General features: G+C 39.6%; 1 protein-coding gene across 1 annotated transcript in view; it reads left to right on the top strand.

Annotated features, from left to right (window-relative positions):
* The window catches only part of POLR2B (RNA polymerase II subunit B), a 51,085-nt gene that overhangs the window by 20,616 nt on the left and 7,916 nt on the right, over window positions 1-22,553 (top strand). The window contains exons 8-20 of the mRNA XM_025385198.1: window positions 1,026-1,190; window positions 4,139-4,335; window positions 4,482-4,601; window positions 5,787-5,973; window positions 9,619-9,762; window positions 10,006-10,145; window positions 10,248-10,359; window positions 14,431-14,585; window positions 15,954-16,152; window positions 16,470-16,638; window positions 19,818-19,914; window positions 21,055-21,149; window positions 22,241-22,491. Of these exons, the coding sequence (XP_025240983.1) occupies window positions 1,026-1,190; window positions 4,139-4,335; window positions 4,482-4,601; window positions 5,787-5,973; window positions 9,619-9,762; window positions 10,006-10,145; window positions 10,248-10,359; window positions 14,431-14,585; window positions 15,954-16,152; window positions 16,470-16,638; window positions 19,818-19,914; window positions 21,055-21,149; window positions 22,241-22,491 (2,031 nt within the window). The remainder of the gene's footprint in view (window positions 1-1,025; window positions 1,191-4,138; window positions 4,336-4,481; window positions 4,602-5,786; window positions 5,974-9,618; window positions 9,763-10,005; window positions 10,146-10,247; window positions 10,360-14,430; window positions 14,586-15,953; window positions 16,153-16,469; window positions 16,639-19,817; window positions 19,915-21,054; window positions 21,150-22,240; window positions 22,492-22,553) is intronic.

Below are 22,553 nucleotides of genomic sequence, written 5' to 3'. Positions count from 1 at the left end.
AATGCTGGGCTCAGGCAATCCTCCCACCTTGGCCTCCCAAAGTGCCAGGATTACATGCATGAGCCACTATGCCCAGCTATATTATTTTTTAATGTTCTGCTTGTTCTGAAATAAGATCCATGATGAAACAAATAATAGACTAAATGGAATAATTGATGTCCACATAGAAACAACGAATTGGCAATTGGAGATATGGGGGCTGAGGGTACAGGAAAAAGATCAAGATGAAGATTTGGGTGTCATTTATGAAAAGCTGTTACTGAACATGCCCATGAGAGGAGTTCTGAAGGAGGCCTGAGGTGGGAGGAGGAAGATGACGGAAGTTATTAGAGGGATTATAATAATGTAGGGTTGTGAGGCCAAGGGAAGATAGAGTGAAATTGATATTGAAGCAAACAAATATGATTAAAACTGAGAAATCAGGTGTGTCATAGGTTAGTAACTTTTAATTGGTTTTTTATGTGTGTACAATTAAAGAGGGAGAAATTGGAAAAAAGAAGCTGTGTGAAAGGGCTATTAGTTTTGAAACATTGAAACAAGGAAATGCCTCACAGACCAGCTCTGATTTAATGTTTATTTTTCATTGTGTGCTTAGCTTTTTTTCCATATTTGTCTATCCATATTGTCTCTTTTTTTACCTCTTATATATTTCTTTCTTCCACAGGTTTAATTTTTTTGGAGGGGGGATAGGTTGGGGAGGGTGAGGAATCAGTATTCATATTTTTTTGCAGCCAGAAGTGATTTCCAAATACAGTATTGAGTAATTCTGAGAGAATCTTGGCAGGCAGATAGGAGAGAATGGAAGCTCTCTCAGGTCTGTGACCAGCCTGTGTGTAAAAAAATTAGTACACTTGTTTCAGTGGTTTTGAAATACATTCATAGCAGGTTCCTCACAGTATTGGGAGGCATACTTCTTTTGAAATATGCACAAAGAATACATACATATATTAAATAGTTCTCTTGATGTTTTTCTATTGCTGTGAGCTTTTGTATATTCATGTTCTAATGATAGTTTATTTTTCTAGGGTGCAAAAAAGAGTGCTATTGGTCAGCGCATTGTGGCAACTCTACCATATATCAAGCAAGAAGTTCCCATCATTATTGTGTTCAGAGCATTAGGTTTTGTGTCTGACAGAGATATTTTAGAACATATTATTTATGATTTTGAAGATCCAGAGATGATGGAAATGGTAATGTGAAAGCAAAATGTATTCACAGAGCTTTATAAGAGATTTAGAGTTACTGATTGTTGCTAACCTTAAAATAGTAGAAAGCTGTTCTGAAGAGTAATTTAGCTGTCACAAATCTCATGCCATTTACTGTGTGGTAAAAGCTTTCAGCCCTGCCTGGGCCTCTTTTCTGACAGTTTGGTGTAAAATAGACATGAAAACCAGAGGCAGCTGGAGTTAGTGACAACAGCAAGAAGAAACAGTGGTAAGGAAGCTTGCAGAAGCACACCAGCTTGGTCCAATTTAGTAAAAAGGGAAAATGAGTAGTTGATACCTGTTGTTTAACTTTTCATTTTGAAATAATTTCAGACTTACAGAAAAGTTACAAAAAGACCAAGCATAATCCCAGCCTTTGGGAGGCCAAGGTGGGAGGATCACTTGAGTCCAGGAGTTCGAGACCAGCCTGGGCAACATAGGGAGACCTGTCTCTACAAAAAATACAAAAGGTTAACCTGTCATGGTGGCATGTACCTGTAGTCCCAGCTACTGGGGAGGCTGAGGTGGGAAGATTGCTTGAGCCCAGGAGGTGGAGGCTGCAGTGAGCCCTAATCATGCCTCCCCACTCCAGCCTGGGCGACAGGGTAAGACCTTGTCTCAAAATAAAAAATAAAAGTTGCAAGAATTGTATAGAGAATTCTTATATACTCTTCACTCAAATTCACCAGTTGTTACTTTTGTCACATTTGCTTTATCATTCATTCTTTCTATATATAACACATTTTTTTTTTCTGGACCATTGGAGAGTAAGTTATAGGCAATAGCCTCTTACTCCTAAAGACTTCAGTGTATATTTCCTAATAATCAATACATTCACTTACATAATCATAGTATAATTATTTAAATGAGAAAATTTTACTTAGATACAGTACTGTTTTTTTTGTTGTTGTTGTTTGTTTTGTTTTTTTTGAGATGGAGTCTCACTCTGTTGCCCAGCCTGGAGTGCAGTGGTGTGATCTTGGCTTACCACAACCTCCGCCTCCCGGGTTCAAACGATTCTCCTGCCTCAGCCTCCCAAGTGACTGGGACTACAGGCATGTGCCACCACTCCCAGCTAATTTTTGTATTTTTAGTAGAGATGAGGTTTCACTGTGTTGGCCAGGCTGGTCTCAAACTCCTGACCTCAGGTGATCTGCCCACCTTGGCCTCCCAAAGTGATGGGATTACAACAATACTGGTAATGTACAGATCTTACTCAGATTTTTATCAGTTGTCCTGATAATATTGAAAACTATTAAGTAATAAGATCTATACATTAATAGTATATAGTAATTTAAGTTCAATATCTTTGTTTTTTTTTTTTTTTTTTTTTTTTTTTTTTTGAGACGGAGTCTCGCTCTGTCGCCCAGGCTGGAGTGCAGTGGCCGGATCTCAGCTCACTGCAAGCTCCGCCTCCCGGGTTCACGCCATTCTCCTGCCTCAGCCTCCCGAGTAGCTGGGACTACAGGCGCCCGCCACCTCGCCTGGCTAGTTTTTTGTATTTTTTTAGTAGAGACGGGGTTTCACCGTGTTAGCCAGGATGGTCTCGATCTCCCGACCTCGTGATCCGCCTGTCTTGGCCTCCCAAAGTGCTGGGATTACAGGCTTGAGCCACCGCGCCCGGCCAAGTTCAATATCTTATATAGTTCAGAATCCAATTCAGAATCATACGTCACGTTTTGATTGTATGTCTTTTTAGTCTTTTATAATCCTTCCTTGGCCTTTTTTTTTTTTTTTGGAGACAAGGTCACCTAGGCTGGAGTACAGTGGTGCAATCTTGGCTCACTGCAACTTCCACCTCCCGGGTTCAAGCGATTCTCCTGCCTCAGCCTCCCAAGTAGCTGGGACTACAGGCATGTGCCACCATGCCTGGCTAATTTTTGTATTTTTAGTAGAGACAGGGTTTCACTGTGTTGGCCTGGCTGGTCTTGAACTCCTGACCTTGTGATCTGCCCGCCTCGGCCTCCCAAAGTGCTGGGATGGATTATAGGCGTGAGCCTCCAGGCCCAGCAAATCTTTTTTTTTTTTTTTTTTTTTTTTTTTTAAAACATCCGGAGTACATACTGGATAAAAATTTAGTTTTCTTTTGTAGATTTAGGTTCTCATTTTCTTTCCCAGGATGGTCTCGAACTCCTGGGCTCAAGCCATCCTCCTGTTTTGGCCTTTCAAAGTGCTAGGATTATAGGAGTGAGCCCCACCCGACCCGGGCCAAACATTTTTAAATACCAAAACTGGAAACAGTCTGAACAGTCTGGCACATTAAGCATTTGTAGTTCAGTAAACTTTAATTTGACTTTGAAACTTCTGTAAATTGGTTTTAGATATCTGGAACTTTATTTTGCCATTGGTAAAATGTAAAAAAGAAATGCACCACTTTTTTTTTTCCCTTTTGAGACAGCGTCTCACTCTGTCACCCAGGCTGGAGTACAGTGGCATCATCTTGGCTCACTGCAACCTCTGCCTCCAGGGTTCAAGCGATTCTCTCACTTTAGCCTCCCATGTAGCTGGGACTACAGGCCTGTGCCACTGCAGCGGCTGATTTTTGTATTTTTAGCAGAGATGGGGTTTCACCATGTTGCCCAGACTAGTCGCAAACTCCTGGACTTAAGCTATCTGCCCACCTCAGCCTCTAAAAGTGCTGGGATTACAGGCATGAGCTACTGCTTCCGGCCATGCACTACTCTTTTTATAATGGAATTATTTGTATTTTTCTAGAAAGTGTAATGCCTGTGCTGATGAGTGGATTTTGTCAGAGATCTCTAGATCTCTGAGGGGTCTGCTAAGAATTTGTGATTCCTTGATTTTCTAAAAATATTCACATATTTTATTAGGTTCGTAGGGACACTTGGTATGTTATAAACTAAGTGACAGTTTACTCATTTTAAGGTAACAACATGAATTTGAAAATAACCTTTATTTAAATTGTCTGATAGGTTAAACCTTCTCTCGATGAAGCTTTTGTCATCCAAGAACAGAATGTTGCACTAAATTTCATTGGTTCGAGAGGGGCAAAGCCTGGTGTTACTAAAGAGAAAAGAATTAAATATGCAAAGGAAGTTTTACAAAAAGAAATGCTCCCTCATGTTGGTGTCAGTGATTTTTGTGAGACCAAAAAAGCCTATTTCTTGGGGTATGTTAAGTTTCATTGTTTTAAGTTCTTTATCAAGATATAGTTGAGATAAAGGTTTTTCTTAAAGTCAAAAATGATGTTTTTAACATATAAATCAAGAAAAGCCTAAAACTGTTTTCCTTTCTTTTTTCTTTTCTTTTTCTAAGATATATGGTGCATAGGTTACTTCTGGCAGCTTTGGGTAGAAGAGAACTAGATGATAGAGATCACTATGGAAACAAGAGATTGGATCTTGCTGGGCCGCTGCTGGCATTCTTATTTAGAGGGTAAGGAATTATAGAATGACAGAATGAAGTTGTTAAAGTAGGGAGATTTATTTCACTTTAGGTCAGTCATTGCACATGGCCAGGCTAAACTGTGTTGGCACCCACGTTGGGTACTTATGAAGTTAGCTACATTCTTATTGCTACTTGCTCAGATTTAGTTTTGGTTCATGTCTGGGAAAGCCAGGTTTATGAGGACAATATATTACATGTTTATATTTTCTTTATTCCTCTGGTAGCTTTGTAAGATGTTTGAGAAAGCTGAATGATTGCCTTGGTTTCCCTAAGGGCTAATATTGGATTTTGTTCCGCTTTGTACACATATATACAAAAGCTGGAGAGAAATATATAAAAATACTATCAGTGATTGTCTCACAGTATTGATATTATGTGCAGTTTTTAATTCTATTCTTGATGTTTTTATATTTGCCATATTTTCTATAATTGGAAAAAAGTTATTTTTAAAAATGAAATATGTAGACAGTACAAAAAGGATAACATTAGCAGTGTTTTGCACGTGTTTTGTTATTTAGTATGTTATAGGTTAGTGTTTTTCAACCTTTTTTTGTTATTACTCCACTAAGGAGCCTCTTTTAACATTTCTGTTTTTTGAGATGGAATTTCGCTTGTGTTGTCCAGGTTGGAGTACAGTGGCACGATCTGGACTCACTGCAACCTCTGCCTCCTAGGTTCAAGCGATTCTCCTGTCTCAGCCTCCCGAGTAGCTGAGACTACAGGCATGTGCCATCAAACCCGGCTAATTTTTGTATTTTTAGTAGAGACGGTGTTTTTCCATATTGGCCAGGCTGGTCTCAAACTCCTGACCTCAGGTGATCTACCTGCCTCAGCTTCCCAAAGTGCTGGGATTACAGATGTGAGCCACCGCGCCCCACCTCTTTGACATTTTTGTGTAATTGCTCCCCTGCCATGTATGTTCATGTACTATGTGTATATCTGTGCTTGAGACATAAAAGAGCAACATAAAAGAGCAAGAACTTTCACTCTGCCCAAACAATTTTTGCTCACCTTCCCCACACTTTTTTTCTACTCACATATTTTTTTACTCACTTTTTTTTTTTGGGAAATATTGCAAAATACTCGCATTTTTTTTTTTTGCAATATTGCTCCTGTTGAGAATATATGTTGTAGACCGCTAGGTGTTTAAAATAATATCATTTTATTTGGCAGTATGTTTAAGAATTTGCTTAAAGAAGTGCGGATCTATGCACAGAAATTCATTGATCGAGGAAAGGATTTTAACTTGGAGTTGGCAATTAAAACACGGATCATATCTGATGGCCTAAAATACTCTTTAGCTACTGGAAACTGGGGTGATCAAAAGAAAGCTCATCAAGCCAGAGCTGGAGTATCTCAGGTAAGTGTGCCAACTATGACTACAGGTTCAATAGGAAACATGTTTATAGGATTGGTAGATTCTTTTGTTTGTTGAATGTAAATTATTTTGCTTTTCTTACTTGATCAAATGTAAAACTACTGGGTGCCAGTGGCGGTGGCTCATGCCTGTAATTCGAGCACTTTGGGAGGTCAAGGCGGCCTGGATCACCTGAAGTCAGGAGTTTGAGACCAACCTGGCCAACATGGCGAGATCCTGTCTCTACTAAATATACAAAAATTAGCTGGGCGTGGTGGTGGGTGACTGTAATCCCAACTACTCTATTTGAGAGGCTGAGGCAGGAGAATCGCTTGTACCCAGGAGGCGGAGGTTGCAGTGAGCTGAGATCGTGCCACTGCACTCCAGCCTGGGCAAAAAGAGTGAGACAACAAAAAACTTAAGGAGACTTTTGAATTATGAACATGAAATTTTCTTAAATTAACTATTAGCATTACTAAGATAGATTTTTGGCTTGCAGTTTTAAAATAATTGAGAAATTAGAGTAGCTACTTAGTGGGTGAGACCGTCCATGTTAGTGAAATTGTTATGTCTTAAAAGCTCCATATTAGAAGCTAACCCAGAGAATAAATGGTCATCGCCCTCCTTTGTTGGAAAATACAGTACTTCTGACACTGGTTTCTATATGTTGGTCTGTTGCATATATAGTGACTACAGTAGCTATTCTCAGATGGAGTAATGGAGAAAAGCTTTTCAAAGAGTGTCTCACTAGGCATTTTAATTTTTTATATTTGCTTTTCATAGATGATTGAAAATCTATAATGTACTTTATGCCATTTTTAGGGGTATCTCCCCTTCCTTTCCTTGTTTAAACTAGCCTATACCAGTATCACCTGATTGATTTGGCATTCGGACACCAATTTCAAGCTCCTTTTTCCTAGAAATCTGGATGCTCTAAGAAATTTTGAGGGGCTGCTGATAGCAAAGTTAATATTTAAATTCCTTTTAATTCAGTAAGGATTTATTGGGTATATTTGATATTTGTGATACTGAGTTCACATACGTGAATGAGATGCTATCTCAGCCTCAGGGAGCTCATCAGCATTTAGCAGAGGAAACAGATTCATTCATGTGTAGCTCACTATGCCCTGTGCTGTGTTATGACAAATGCCACATTGCAAATTCAGGGCAAGGAATTTTTTTTTTTTTTGAGACAGAGTCTTGCTCTCTCACCCAGGCTAGAGTGCAGTGGTGATCTCCGCTTACTGCAAACTCTACCTCCCGGGTTTATGCCATTTTCCTGCCTCAGCCTCCCGAGTAGCTGGGACTACAGGTGCGTGCCACCATGCCTGGCTAATTTTTTGTATTTTTAGTAGAGGCGGGGTTTCACCGTGTTAGCCAGGATGGTATCGATCTCCTGACCTTGTGATCCGCCCACTTCGGCCTCCTAAAGTGTTGGGATTACAGGCGTGAGCCACTGCGCCTGGCCAAGTTCAAGGAATTGTTATTGGGACCTGTGATGTGCCAGGCACTCTGCCACATGCTGGAGATGCAGTGATCCTGATCTTCAGTAGTTCACAGCCTATGCTTGTAGATAGATGTAAACAGATAATTAGAACATGGCATGGTAACTATTTTGATAAGAGATGTGCACTACTGCTCTGTGGGAATGCTGGAGAAAGGTACTTAGCACAGCCTGAGAAGGTGAAAAGAAGTCCTTGTTTGGGAGGTAACACCTGAACTGAATCTTGAAGAGTAATTGGAAAACGCCCCAAGTTGCCAGGTAGGTAGAACCAGCAGCTCATAAGAGAGCTTAGAGAACTTAATATTCTGAGTTAAGAGATAGAAGGAGGAAGGAATGTGTGTCTGTGGTGGGAGCTAGAGCCGTTCTGGGTTTTCAAATCAAAGTGGAGGCTTAGGAGGATGGGAACCAGCTCATGAAGAGGAGTGACGTGGTCATTTTTGTTCTTTCGCACAAATTCACAGTAATTGGCAGTGTGCAGAAAAGACTTGAGAAGGGCAAGGTTGGTGGCAGGAAGATTTTTTTTTTTTTTTTGAGACGGGGTCTCGCTGTGTCTCCCAGGCTGGAGTGCAGTGGCGTGATCTCGGCTCACTGCAAGCTCCGCCTCCCGGGTTCACGCCATTCTCCCGCCTCAGCCTCCCTAGTAGCTGAGACTACAGGCGCCCGCCACCACGCCCGGCTAGTTTTTTGTATTTTTAGTAGAGATGGGGTTTCACCATGTTAGCCAGGATAGTCTCGATCTGCTGACCTCGTGATCCACCCGCCTCGGCCTCCCAAAGTGCTGGGATTACAGGCTTGAGCCACCGCGCCCGGCCAGTGGCAGGAAGATTGTTGCAACAGCCTGGGGTGAGAAATAATTAGGGACTGGACTGGAGCAGTTTTATAGAGATGGAGAGTAAATTTTAGAAATATTTAGTAAGTAAGTTTCATAAGACTTTGTGATTGATTTCGTTGAATGGTTGAAAACTCCAGTGAGTACAGAAAAGAGAATAGTTCTTCCTGGAGGTGGGTCAGATGGCTTTGTAGAGGTGGTATCATTTCACCAGGCAGAGCAGAATGGAGAAGTGCATTTCATTCTGTGGCAATAGCATGGTCAAAGGCATGGAGGTGAGGGTGTGTGGTGATGTCAGTCGAGTACAGGAGTGATTGTAAAGGGAAGGTCGTTTTTGGGGCTTCATTGAGGAGGACTTCAGTGTTGTGCTCTTCAGTAGCCAGTGGCTATCTGTTTAATTTTTAAGTGGGTAAGTGTTTAATAATTCTGGCAAGTGAGGAAGGTAGATTGGAGGGAACCAGGCAGGGATTGGAGGGAACCAGGCAGAGCTGATGGACGTAGTATAGATGAGGGGAAATGGGCTGGTCTATTACTGTGACATTGGGAAGGGAGGGGCTAGGTTTTTTAGAAAATTTGAAAATAGAATTGACAGGGTATGTTTATAGATGTGTGGAAGGAGGAACTTGTCGACAAAAATGATTTTGAGATTTCCAGATTGAGAGAAAGGTGATGCTGCTTATCGATGACAGAAGACTTAGGAAAGAGGAAGGAGGTTTGAGTTGTTTAAGGACTAGGGGAAGATGGAGATTTATAAATAATTAATAATACAGAGCTTGAGTTGTCTGCTTTATGTTGCCCTAAATATTATCTTATTTATAAATAACATCTTGGTTAGTATCCTGTAAGTATTGGTAATGGATGTTTGCATTTTTCTATTAGATTCAGAGGCCTCAGTCTGGAAAAAGTAATGAGATGAATTAGTGATGTCTGCTATGATCAAAGGAGTGTGAGTTGGTAGAATTTAACGTAACACTTATTGAATATCTAATGAATGCCAAGTACTGTTTTAGGTGCTGGGATACAACAGAGAATAAAACAATTTTAAAAAATTCCCTGCCTTCATGAAACTAATGTCCTAGTGTTTGTTTGGAGACCATACACAGAATGTTTATGTGGTATGTTAGAATGTATTTGCCATCCCTGCTGCAAGTGGCAGGTAAGTTAAGGTGTCAAACTACATTATTCAGGGAAAGAATAGAGAAATGGGGAACAGTTTGATACTCAGTAGATTATGTGTAAAACTTGACTTTGCCTCAGTGTAATACTATGAATCACAGAAATGTCCAGACTTTAAAGATTGGCTATTTTTTTCTAGGTATTAAACCGCCTGACTTTTGCGTCTACTCTTTCTCACCTGCGTCGTTTAAATTCTCCTATTGGTAGAGATGGCAAGCTAGCAAAACCAAGACAGTTGCATAATACGTTGTGGGGGATGGTGTGTCCTGCCGAGACCCCAGAGGTAATACATTAGAATTTATATTCAGGACAAAAAGTCAGTGAGTAATTATGTAGGGCATAATTGCTTTTAGAGTAGATGTTTAAAAAATTATGCAGAGTGGTTTAGAAATAAGATTTTTTAAATAATTGTATTCTTAGAAAGTAAGAATAAATCTTGAAATCACATTGAAGGAAAAATGTTTATGGAAAAGAAGTCTGATAGGCATGCAAAATCAGAATGACTAATACTTGGTTTATTTTTTAGGGCCATGCTGTAGGACTTGTGAAGAATTTAGCGTTGATGGCATATATTTCAGTTGGATCTCAACCATCTCCAATTCTGGAATTTTTAGAAGAATGGAGTATGGAAAACTTAGAAGAAATTTCTCCTGCAGCTATTGCTGAGTGTGTATAGATGGAATTAGCTTTTTAAACTGTAGTTAATCTTTAGTTGTTGCTTGGTATAGAATTGTTAAGCGTAAAATGCTTTTGCTTTTTCTTTTGTAGTGCAACCAAGATTTTTGTTAATGGCTGCTGGGTTGGAATACATAAAGATCCTGAACAACTTATGAACACCCTAAGGAAATTGCGACGTCAGATGGACATCATTGTATCTGAAGTAAGAATCTTTAGTTAAGAGGGTGTGGTCTGTGAGATTTTTAAATAAGGCATACGACTAGTGAAAGTTATCTTTGCATTGGCATCTTTTCTTTGAACTTTATTTCCTTGAACTGTAAAGTATAAATTTAATTATAAGTTATTGCTAGGCTGGGCACAGTGGCTCATGCCTGTAATCCCAGCACTTTGGGAGGCCGAGGCAGGTAGATCCCCTGAGGTCAGGAGTTCAAGCACAGCCTGGCCAATATGGTGAAACCGCATCTCTACTAAAAATACAACAATTAGTCAGGCATGGTGGCATGGGCCTGTAATCGCAGCTACTGGGGAGGCTGAGACAGGAGAATCACTTGAACCCAGGAGGTGGGGGTTACAGTGAGGTGAGATCGCGCCACTGTACTCCAGCCTGGGTGACAGAGTGGGACTCTGTCTCAAAAAATAAAAAAAAGCCTGGGCATGGTGGCTTACGCCTGTAATCCCAGCACTTTGGGAGGCTGAGGAGGGCGGATCACAAGGTCAAGAGATTGAGACCATTCTGGCCAACATGGTGAAACCCCGTCTCTACTGAAAATACAAAAATTAGCTGGGCGTGGTCATGCGCACCTGTAGTCCCAGCTACTCAGGAAGCTGAAGCAGGAGAATTGCTTGAACCCAGGAGGCGGAGGTTGCAGTGAGCCAAGGTCACGCCACTGCACTCCAGCCTGGCCACAGAGCGAGACTCTGTCTCAAAAAAAAAAACAAAAAACGTTATTGCTTGCCTTAATCTTTGGATACATGCTTCCAAAAATTTTGACACATTTTAAATTATTAAATTATATTTTAGTTAAAGTAAAAATTCTTTTGGGGATCTTTTTATAAAGCTGAGAATACTTTTAAAAAGGGAATAACCATCTGGGATTTATCCTTTGAATTCAGAGATTCATTAATAAAATGTGATATACCGCTAATAGATTCTTTTATATTTTGGAGGATTTTGGAGGATATTGAAGTGCTTTGGGATTAGGATGGGTTTTTAAAAAATCATTATAATAAGGCTGGGCCTAGTGGCTCATGCCTATAATCCCAGCACTTTGGGAGGCCGAGGCAGGCGGATTACTTGAGGTCAGGAGTTCAAGACCAGCCTGGCCAACATGGCAAAACCGCGTCTCTGCTAAAAATAAAAAAATCAACCAGGCATGGTGGCATGCACCTGTAGTCCCAGCTACTCGGGAAGCTGAGGCATGAGAATTGCTTGAACCTGGGAGGCAGAGGCTGCAATGAGCAGAGATTGCGCCATTGCACTCCAGCCTGGGCGACAGAGCAAGACTCTGTCTCCAAAAATAAAAATAAAATAATAATTAAAAAAGAATCATTACAATATATTGTGAACTTTATTACTCTCCCAAATAAGGGTTTTAGTATACTGTTTGGGGAATGTAGCTCAGGCTTTTAATTTTCCCAAATCTATATACCTTGGGTGAAAGTGGTTTTGGAGAGAAACTGAACACACTTAGCCAGTAACTACTCTTTGTACCTAACAAAGCAGAGAAGAGAATTTGGTGGTTCTGGGCATTTTCCAGCAGCAGGCCCTGAGTGTTTTTTCTGGGGCGGGGGGCGGGGGTGGGGACAGAGTCTGGCTCTGTCACCCAGGCTGGAGTGCAGTGTTGCGATCTTAGCTCACTGCAACCTCTGTCTCCCAGGTTCAAGAAATTCTCATGCCTCAGCCTCCTGAATAGCTGGGATTACAGACGTGTACCACTGTGCCCGGCTAATTTTTGTATTTCTATTTTTATTTTTTTTGAGAGAGAGTCTCGCTCTCTCGCTCAGGCTGGAGTGCACTGGCACGATCTCAGCTCACTGCAGCCTCTGCCTCCCAGGTTCAGGCAATTCCTGCCTCAGCCTCCTGAGTAGCTAGGATTATAGGTGCCTGCCACCATGCCTAGCTAATTTTGTATTTTTAGTAGAGGCTGGGTTTCTCCATGTTGGCCAGCCTAGTCTCAAACTCCTGACCTCAGGTGATCCGCCTGCCTCAGCCTCCCAAAGTGCTGGGATTACAGACATGAGCCACTGCGCCCAGCCAATTTTTGTATTTTTGGTAGAGATGGGGTTTTGCGATAGTTGGCCAGGCTGGTCTTGAACTCCTGGGCTCAAGCCGTCTGCCTGCCTTGGCCTCCCAAAGTGCTGGGATAACAGATGTGAGCCACTGAGCCCAGCCTGGACCTGGATTTTGACCCAGGCTTATTTACAGCTTGAAGGCAGGAAGAGAGTGATTCACTTGAGGGCAGGCAAGGCTAAGAGAAAGCTCAAAAAAATGTCTCTTTCTTTCTCTCTCTCTCTCTGTATTTTTAAATAGAGGTGGGGTCTCACTATGTTGCCCGGCTGGTCTTGAACTCCTGGGCTCAAGCAGTCCTTCCTGCCTTGGCTTCCCAAAGTGTTGGGAGCTATGCAGTAGGTTGGCTGTATTTTTTTTTTTTTTTGGAGAGGATCTCCCTCTGTCGCCCAGGCTGGAATGCAGTAGCACAATCATGGTTCATTGCAGCCTCTACCTTCTGGGCCCCAGCGATCCTCCCACCTCAGTCTCCTAAGTGGCTGAGACCACAGGGTGTGTGCCACCACACCCGGGTTTTGTTCATCATACAGTATGTGTTATGTATTTAACTCTGCTATTGTAGTGAGAACCAGCCATTGGTAATACATAAACTAATAAAACTGTGTTTACAAAAACACCTGGTGGGTGAGGTAGAGTGGTCGGGTGTGGTGGCTCATGCCTGTAATCCCGTAACTTTGGCTGGCTGAGGTGGGAGGATCGCTTAAAGCTAGGAATTTAGGACCAACCAGCCTGGGGCAACGTATCAAGACCCTGTTTTTATTAAAAAAAAAAAGACCGTAGAGCTATATTCTGTCAGGAATGTTAGTTTTCTAAGAACTTAAGGCAGTGCATTTGAAAGCAGAATCTTTCTTGGACTTTAGAATACTACTCATGATATTTTTGCTCACAGTGTTTTCTCCTTAAATTACTTTCTAAGGACAGGCAGTAGACTAGGAACTTGGAGCATTTTTCTCTTTCTTGTCTTTTGACTCTTTCATTTTGGAGAAAAACTTGATGTTTTGTTGTTTTATTTTGTTTTTTGAGACAGGGTCTTACTCTGTTACTCAGGTTGGAGTGCAGTGGCATGATATCGGCTCACTGCAACCTCTGCCTCCCAGGTTCAAGTGATTCTTCTACCTCAGCCTCCTGAGGAGCTGGGATTACAAGCGCGTGCCACCACACCCAGATAATTTTTGTATTTTTAGTAGAGACAGGATTTCACCAAGTTTGCCAGGCTGGTCTCAAACTCCTGACCTCAGGTGATCTGCCCACATTGGCCTCCCAAAGTGTTGGGATTACAGGCATGAGCCATTGCGCCTGGTCTCTAATAGCATATTTTATTTGACTTGATAATCCCAAAGTATTACATCAACATTCTATTAATATAAAAATTATTAATAAACCATTTTACATTCTTTTTTTTCCTGTTTTGGTGCTGTCTTTCAAATCCATTATGTGGTTTATACTTAACAGCACATCTCAGTTCAGAATGGCGACATTTCAAGTGCTCAGTAGTCACATGTGGCTATCCACTGTGTTAGATAGCTAGACTGTAAGCCATTTGTCTGATGGTGGGTGTGAGTAGTCAGGCTTACATCTGATAGGTGTGTGTGAGAAGTCAGGCTAATGACTGGGAAAGTATGGTCAAAGCATAGTGACATAGGGCTGGTTTTTGAAAGGTTGTAGGGTGAGATATATGTCATCAGCAAAGAGCCAAAATAAGAAATTGTCATGTACTAGTGTTTGTGGTATTGAAAAAATATTTCCTATGTTAACTTGCATGACATTATTACCAGATATTATTGTTCAGCTTTATAATTGCCAAGGTTAGATTTTTTTCATTCATAAAATTTTTACCTAAGTTTATAATATGTTAAACAATGGTAAACTAAGATTTGCACATTTTACTTGAGAAATTGGTTGCTCCAGAAATTTAGTAGGATTTGTATTGTATTTTTAACTAAGAGAAAATAAAAATTCATGGAACTTTTTTCTTTGTATATATAGGTTTCTATGATCAGAGATATTCGAGAGAGGGAGATTCGGATCTATACAGATGCAGGCCGTATTTGCAGACCACTTCTGATTGTGGAAAAACAAAAGCTACTTTTGAAGAAGAGGCATATTGACCAATTGAAAGAGAGAGAATATAACAACTACAGGTAAAAACATGCAGTGAGAAAAATGTGTGTATTAAAAATTGAGATAGAATTTACATACCATAAAATTAACCATTTTTAAATTTAATTTTATTTAATTTTAATTTTTTTGTTTTTTTTGACACAATCTCAACTCTGTCGCCCATGCTGGAGTGCAGTGATGCGATCTTGGCTCACTGTAACCTCCGCCTCCTGGATTCAGGCAGTTCTCCTGCCTCAACCACCCTAGTAGCTGGGGTTACAGGCATGCGCCACCACACCGAGCTAATTTTTGTATTTTTGGTAGAGACAGGGTTTCGTCATGTTGGCCAGGCTGGTCTTGAACTCCTGGTCTCAAGTGATCTGCCTGCCTCAGCCTCCCAGAGTGCTGGGATTACAGGCATGAGCCACCACGTCTGGCAAGTTAATGATTTTTAAAAAGTATACAATAGTGGTTTTTAGTATGTTTGCAAGGTTGTGCACCCATCATCTAATTTTAGAATACTTTCATTGCCCCCAAAAAACTCTGTACCTTTAGGAGTCACATTTGTTTTTCTTAACTTTTATTATGAAGCAAGATAATTAATAGGATTTTGTTTAAGCTTAAAAGTCTTTTGATTGCCCAGGTGTAGTGGCTCATGACTGTAATCTCAGCACTTTGGGAGGTCAAGGTGGGAGGACTGCTTGAGACCAGGAGTTCAAGACCAGTCTGGGCAATATAGGGAGACTCCCATCTCTCCAAAAAATAAAAAAATTAGTCAAGTGTGGTGGAATGCACCTGCAGTCTAGCTACTCAGGAGGCCTGAGGCAGGAGGATCACTTGAGTACAGGAGTAGTGAGCTTTGATTGTACCAGCCTGGGCAGCAGAGCAAGACTCTGTCTCAAAAAAAAATTTTTTGTGATATGTTAAAATCTATTAATAGTAATAAGGAGAAATAACCTATATAATCTAAATATAATATATTACATATAATATGATATAATATGAATAATATAAGAAATTTAGTGAAAAGATGAAGCTGATTTAAATTTTTTTTAGCAAATGAATGTATAGTTATGTATACTAATGTAAAAATCATTCAAATAATATGTGTTATAAATTTAAAAAATTGCCCTCCAATTTATACTCTTCTTCACAAGTAAATACTGGTAACAGTTAGGTGTGTATTCTACCAGGCCTTATTCCCCAGCAGCTTACCTTTTTCACTGTCAACAATCATGTAACTATGTTGGTCAGTTATATATAATATTAAACTATATATATAAATATATATTATATGTATATTTAATATATAATAAACTATATTTAAATATAAATATAGGAATACTTTTAAGTAGGAGGAATAGTTAAAATATTTCAGGAAATAGAAAATTGAGTGAATTCTTTTTTAGTTGGCAGGATCTTGTGGCCAGTGGGGTAGTGGAATATATTGATACACTGGAAGAAGAAACAGTGATGCTTGCAATGACTCCAGATGATTTACAGGAGAAAGAAGTAGCTTATTGTTCCACATATACACACTGTGAGATTCATCCCTCAATGATCCTTGGTGTCTGTGCATCTATTATTCCGTTTCCTGATCATAACCAGGTTAGTATCACTTTTCGTCTTCTGGTGTGAGGAATTGGGAGAAGTAATAAAAATTGGAAGTAACTCTGTAATCGTATCTGGAGGGAAAAAGGCTTTAAATGAAAGGCTCTGAACTCCTACAGAATCAGCATTTGATATACTTGCTGTTGTGTTTCATGGTTAAGAGCCGTAATTGATTATTTCGAATGGTTATTACTTACTGTTTTTGAAAAAAATCAGGAATTTTACCAATCATATTTCTTCTGATTTATTGTCAGAGTCTTTTCCATTAGCAATAGTAACTTTTCGTTGATTCTGCTTTTCATTTTTACGTTTAGTCCCCTAGAAACACATACCAGTCTGCTATGGGTAAGCAGGCTATGGGAGTTTACATCACCAACTTCCATGTTCGCATGGACACATTGGCCCATGTTCTCTACTATCCTCAAAAACCACTTGTGACTACACGGTCTATGGAGTATCTACGATTTAGAGAGCTGCCAGCAGGTATGGTCAGTTTTGCTCTACGTTATTTAAGATCCTGCCATGTTTAAGGCACTTTTCTGGGTGCTTGGCAGGATTAAAAAATAAATATGACATAGTGTCTGTTCTCACGGAATTTATAATATGGTGGGAAACGTGAACATAATTAAAAGGTAGTTATGTGGAAAATCTTATGGTGGAGGTACAAAGTCCTTTGGAAGCACAGACTGATGGAAGCGATTAATTCCTGTTGGAAGTCTAGATTCAGTTTCATGGAGAAGGTGGCATTTTAGACTGGAGCAAAATTGATGAAGGGGTGTTTGCATTTGAGAGGTGGTTTAAGCAAGGGCACACATGGATGAAGTCATGAAAAATGGGTACAGTTAGGAGTCATGTCAGCTTAGTGTGGGTGGAGTGTAAATATATGGGAGTGAAAGCTTGGTCTCAGTGTGGAGAGAGCCTGAACAGGTTGACTTTTATTTTGAAAATGGAGACACATCCAACCTTTTGGATCAGGGAAGTAATACAATTAGAAATTTGTTTTAGGAATACCATTCTGACAGCGGCATAAAGAGTAGATTACAGTGAGGTACTGGATTAGCAGGGTGATAATTTAGGGGTTTTTGCAGTAGTCTAAATGTGAAATGGCAAGGTCCTAAATAAATGAAAAAGAATGATGGGTAAGATACCTTTTGAAATACACTTGATAGGGCTTGATGAATGGCCGAGTGTGGAACAATGAAGAGAGGAATTGGAAATATTGTTGGTGTTTCTGGCTTGAGTGATTAAAGAGAGGTGCTATGAATAGGTTGGGGGAAAAATAAGATTGGGAACATGTTAGAAGGGGGAAGAGGTTTTAGAGGTAAGATAGTAATTCTGTTTTGGATATGTTGATTTTAATTTAGTGTCTTAGTGTCAGAACACTAAGACGTGAACTTCCAACAACAGTGAGTTGCAAACATGATTTGAAAGAAAGTCAAGTCTAGAGATGTAAAATTTTTTATTTATTAATGATAATTATAGATTACTATGAAATTGCCTAAGGAGAATTTCGATTGAGAAAAAGGCCAGAGGCAGACAATTTTAGATACCAGGAAGAGAAATCAGGAGAGAAGGTTTGAGAAGTAGCTGGTAAGGAGGGGAATCTCAGGGAGACTGGATGGTAGGTAAAATGGCGAAGAGAAATCTGAAGGGTATGAGTTGACTATTAAAGGAGATGGTAGAGTTCTTTGGCACTGTTGTTATCTTTTGTATTAACAGACTTTTGGCTTTGAATGTTACAGTAACATTTGTACTGTAATGGGGCTCTAACATTTTGATAGGAAATTCTCATAGGTTAAAATTACTTACTTTCAAAATCCTCCACAAGGGGTTCCTCTTGTCTAGAAAAGCAAAATCTGTTAGGTTGTCTACACAGTATGCACGTATCTTTGGGCTGTGCTTGCAGTGCTGTGTTTTCTCCAACATTTAGATAATACAGTTTCTTTATGGCTAGAGAAGAAAATACATATACTGAAGGAGGACTAGGTTGGAAAGCAAATGTTCCTTTGGTACTGGCGTAAGTGGAGAGTCATGGCTGGCAGGACTGCAGTTCTGTTATTCCTGACTTCATCATGGCATCTTAGTTTGAAGTTCTTTTTTTTTGTAGAGATAGGGTCTGCTTTGTTGCCCAGGCTGGTCTCAAACTTCTGGGCTCAAGTGATTTTCCCACCTCAGCATCCCAAAGTGCCAGGATTACAGATGTAAGCCACTACAGCCGATCCATCATACCATCTTTAAAAAAACTTTTAACATTTTACCACATTTGCTCTATTATTCTCTCCCTTTTTATTACTTCTCCTGAACCACATGAGAGTAAGTTGCAGGCGTGAAGCATGTGTTTCCTTCTTCAGTATGTGTTTCCTAAGAACAAGGACATTCTCTGTAGTGCAGCCATCAAATCAGGATAACATTGCTATCCATATAGTCAGCAGTCCTCAATTCAAATTTTGCCAGTTGTCCTAATGATGGTTTTTTTTTTTTTAAAGAAAGCAATTTTTATTGTATTCAAACCTAACGATGTCTTTAAGTGGGTCTAGGAGCTAATCTAGGATTGTGCATTGCATTTAATTACATGTTTCTTTAGTTTTCCTTAATCTAGAACAGTTTCTTAGTCTTTCCTTGTCTTTCATGACCTTGACATTTGTGAAGAGTTCAGGAAAGTTATTTTGCATTGTGTCTCAATTTAGGTTTGACTATTGTTTCCTCATGATGATATCCAGGTTAAGAATATCAAGTTATTTTATGTTATGTTATGTTATATTATTTATTTTATTTTCGAGACAGATTCTCACTCTGCCACCAGGCTGGAGTACAGTGGTGTGATCTCAGCTCACTGCATCCTCCACCTCCCGGGTTTAAGGGATTCTCCTGTGTGAGCCTCCCGAGTAGCTGGGACTACAGGCACATGCCACCACACCCAGCTAATTTTTGTATTTTTAGTTGAGATGGGGTTTCACCATGTTGGCCAGGATGGTCTTGATCTCTTGACCTTGTGATCCACCTGCCTTGGCCTCCCAAAGTGCTGGGATTACAGGCGAGAGTTGAATATCCAGTTATTTTATGGGCTCATCAAACAGTGTTTTGGCAGCAGCAACTAAGAATTTCATTGTGGCGGGAAAGATATGATAATTTTTTGGTGGTACAAGGAGAGGGAAATAGGGTAGTACCAGTTTCAAACCTAAAACCAGAAATCGGGAGACAAGGAGCTGGGGCTTGAGCCTATTGCTTATTAATTTTGAGATCATGGGTAGATTATTAATTCTCTCTTCTGATTCATGAGAATAGTAATGCTTATTTTGTTTATGGCACAGAGTTGCTGTGAGGATCATGAAACTTGGTTTGGGGAGGCACTTTCTAAGTAGGAGGTGATTCACATGTATAATCACTTACTATGAGAATGGATACATTGGGAGTGACTAGTCTTAGGATTTGCTTGTGTGAGATATTTAGCCATCAGAGTAGTTGCCTCACAGATTGCTATTCTAGGAGGAATAGACTTTGGCAGTTACCGTGACAACAAACACCCAAGCATTTATGGCAAATATGATTTAATTAAAGTTGATTTAAAGAAAGGGCAGTTTTCCTGTTTTCCAGGTGATGTTTTAATGTATGCTTTTTTTTTTTTTTTTTTTTTTAATATGTGCTTTTTAAATTCACTGCAGGCATCAACTCAATTGTGGCCATTGCATCATACACTGGATATAATCAGGAAGACTCTGTTATCATGAATCGTTCAGCTGTAGACCGTGGCTTCTTCAGGTTTGTATTTTGTAAATTTGTCAAAACACAGATACAATGGAAACACTAATATTTTATTCAGAAAAAGTTCTTAAAATACAGTTTAACTACGCACTACTCCAGAAAGCAGAAGGCCTGGCTGATGGTCACAAACAACTGAAGATACTACTTCTTATATCTCTCAGGAATTTCAAATGCTAATATTTTGAGCCTTTCTTTTGGTAAGGAAATATACATTTGCATTTAGATAATATAGAAATGTCTAAAGAAGAAATAAAAATAACTTAGAATCCATAGATAACTACTGTTAAAATTATGGTGTGTTTTCTTTTCACTCTTTTTTTCCATTATGCTTCAGCTTGATTGTCCTATTGACAAATAGACCTCAAATTCAAGGCATATAAAGATTGTTTTAAAAACTGGGAATCTAGTAGAGGGGAATGGATTTTCCTTTTTCTGTGTAGTTTCAAAGGATAGCACTAGAACTCAGAGGATACATATTATGGCTTAATGTAAAAACTTCTTTTTATTTTGAGACAGAACTCGCTGTTGCCAAGGCTGGAATGCAGTGGTGCAATCTTGGCTCACTGCAATCTCCACCTCCCAGGTTTCAAGAGATTCTTCTGCCTCATTTTCCCAGGTACCTGGGATTACAGGCTTGCACCACCACACCCAGCTTTTTTTTTTTTTTTTTTGGTATTTTTAGTACAAACCATGTTGGCCAGGCTGGTCTCGAACTCCTGACTTCAGATGATCCACCCACCTTGGCCTCCCAAAGTGCTAGGATTACAGGCGTGAGCCACCATGCTCGGCCAATGTAAAAACTTCTCACTGGAAGTGTTTGAGTAGAACCTAGGTGACCATCTTTCAGGGTTATTTTGTAATGGATTCTTAAATTGTGTAGGAGGTTGGACTCATTGACCCTGGGTCTTTTCCATTTTGACATATAATTCTAGGTAGTTACGGTTATGGGTCAGATGCTACATATGTATAACTTGTGATAACATTTAGAGTTTAACTCCAACCCTTAATGCAGTTATTCTTGTCCCAGATTCATAGTTTAAATTGTCTCCCAAATTTCAAGTAAATGAGAAATTGTTGGTATAGTCTCAGCCCTTTTGTTAAAAAATAGACTTTACCTTTAGAACCATGTGTTTTTAGGTCTGTTTTCTATCGCTCATACAAAGAACAGGAGTCTAAAAAAGGATTTGATCAAGAAGAAGTTTTTGAGAAGCCTACACGTGAAACATGCCAGGGTAAGTGACGCTAACATTTAAATGATGGAATCCAAAGTTAACTTACTGTGGTTTTCCTAAGTGATTTTGATGGGTTGTGTCAGCCTGCGCCTACCCCCATCCCCCTCCCCTTTTTTTGGTGCAATGAAAGTGTGTTTTCATGTTATTCTTAGAGTTCACATCTAAGAAAATATGTGTATTTGATAAAAGTCTTTGCACCTAGGAGTGAGCTTGCTACAGACCTTCCTTCCTGGTAGGTCCTGCATTGAGGAGGCAGTTTAGGAAATCAGAGAGGTCATGTAATTTCTGGGGACACACTTCACGCCTGTCCCCTCTTCCTTTCCAAATTATGGTGTGATCATAATATTTGTTCAGCCACATTATTTCTAAACATTTAAAAAATAACCAGTGAAAAGAGGATACCTAGCATTTGTTGTTTCTTATAGAAAACTCAAACTTACTTTCTAGTTATTTATTTTGACAGACACTTAAAAACTGCTTATGCAGTGGGATGGATGGGATGTTCCAGGAAAATGCAACATTTCTGCTACAGTTTTGACTCTGAATAGCATTGCATGAAGTAAAATGTATTTTGTTTCCTTTGCCATCTTCCTGTTACTCACCTTCCATTGGGTGGTTCTGTGTAGTAGTGAATTGATGTCCATTGGAGTTAAGATTGAGTTAAGATGAAATCCACAATTTCTGTGGGAGGATGTGTGCAGAGGGAATCCATAGATATTCTGTTTTTAATTAAAAATTTTTTTCTCCTGTACCCACTGATAGCAGAGATATTCTTTTTCTTATAATATAGAAATCAGAAGATGGCAAAAAACATATCCAGAGTCACTTGATAAATGTCTGTCATGGAAGAATCTGCTTTCCCAATGCTGATTCCAATGTTCTTTTTCTTCATAGACTTTTTTTTTTTTCTTTTTTTCCTGTGTGGACTGTGGTATTACAGAATTCAGAATAGTTTGTAATATTTGGAATAAGGGTATGATTCATGGTATAGAAATTCCTGTGGCCTTCTCTCTGACTTGGAACTGATTCATGTATGTGGTTTTTAATCTTTGTTGGGGATTATGTGACATTCCATGTCTATTTCCTCACAGGCATGAGGCATGCCATTTATGACAAACTGGATGATGATGGTTTGATAGCTCCAGGGGTTCGTGTATCAGGAGATGATGTTATTATAGGCAAAACAGTCACCTTGCCTGAAAATGAAGATGAATTGGAGAGCACTAATAGACGCTATACCAAGAGAGACTGTAGCACTTTTCTCAGAACTAGCGAGACAGGCATTGTGGATCAGGTTATGGTAACTCTCAACCAGGAAGGATATAAATTTTGTAAAATAAGGGTGAGTATTGAACTTTGTATGAACTTTGTTCATGTAGCTAGTCTTAGAAAGTAAACCAGATC

This window comes from Theropithecus gelada, chromosome 5 (assembly GCF_003255815.1).
Source record: "Theropithecus gelada isolate Dixy chromosome 5, Tgel_1.0, whole genome shotgun sequence".
NCBI classification, from domain to species: domain Eukaryota; kingdom Metazoa; phylum Chordata; class Mammalia; order Primates; family Cercopithecidae; genus Theropithecus; species Theropithecus gelada.
This window is presented reverse-complemented; position numbering and strand designations above follow the sequence as displayed.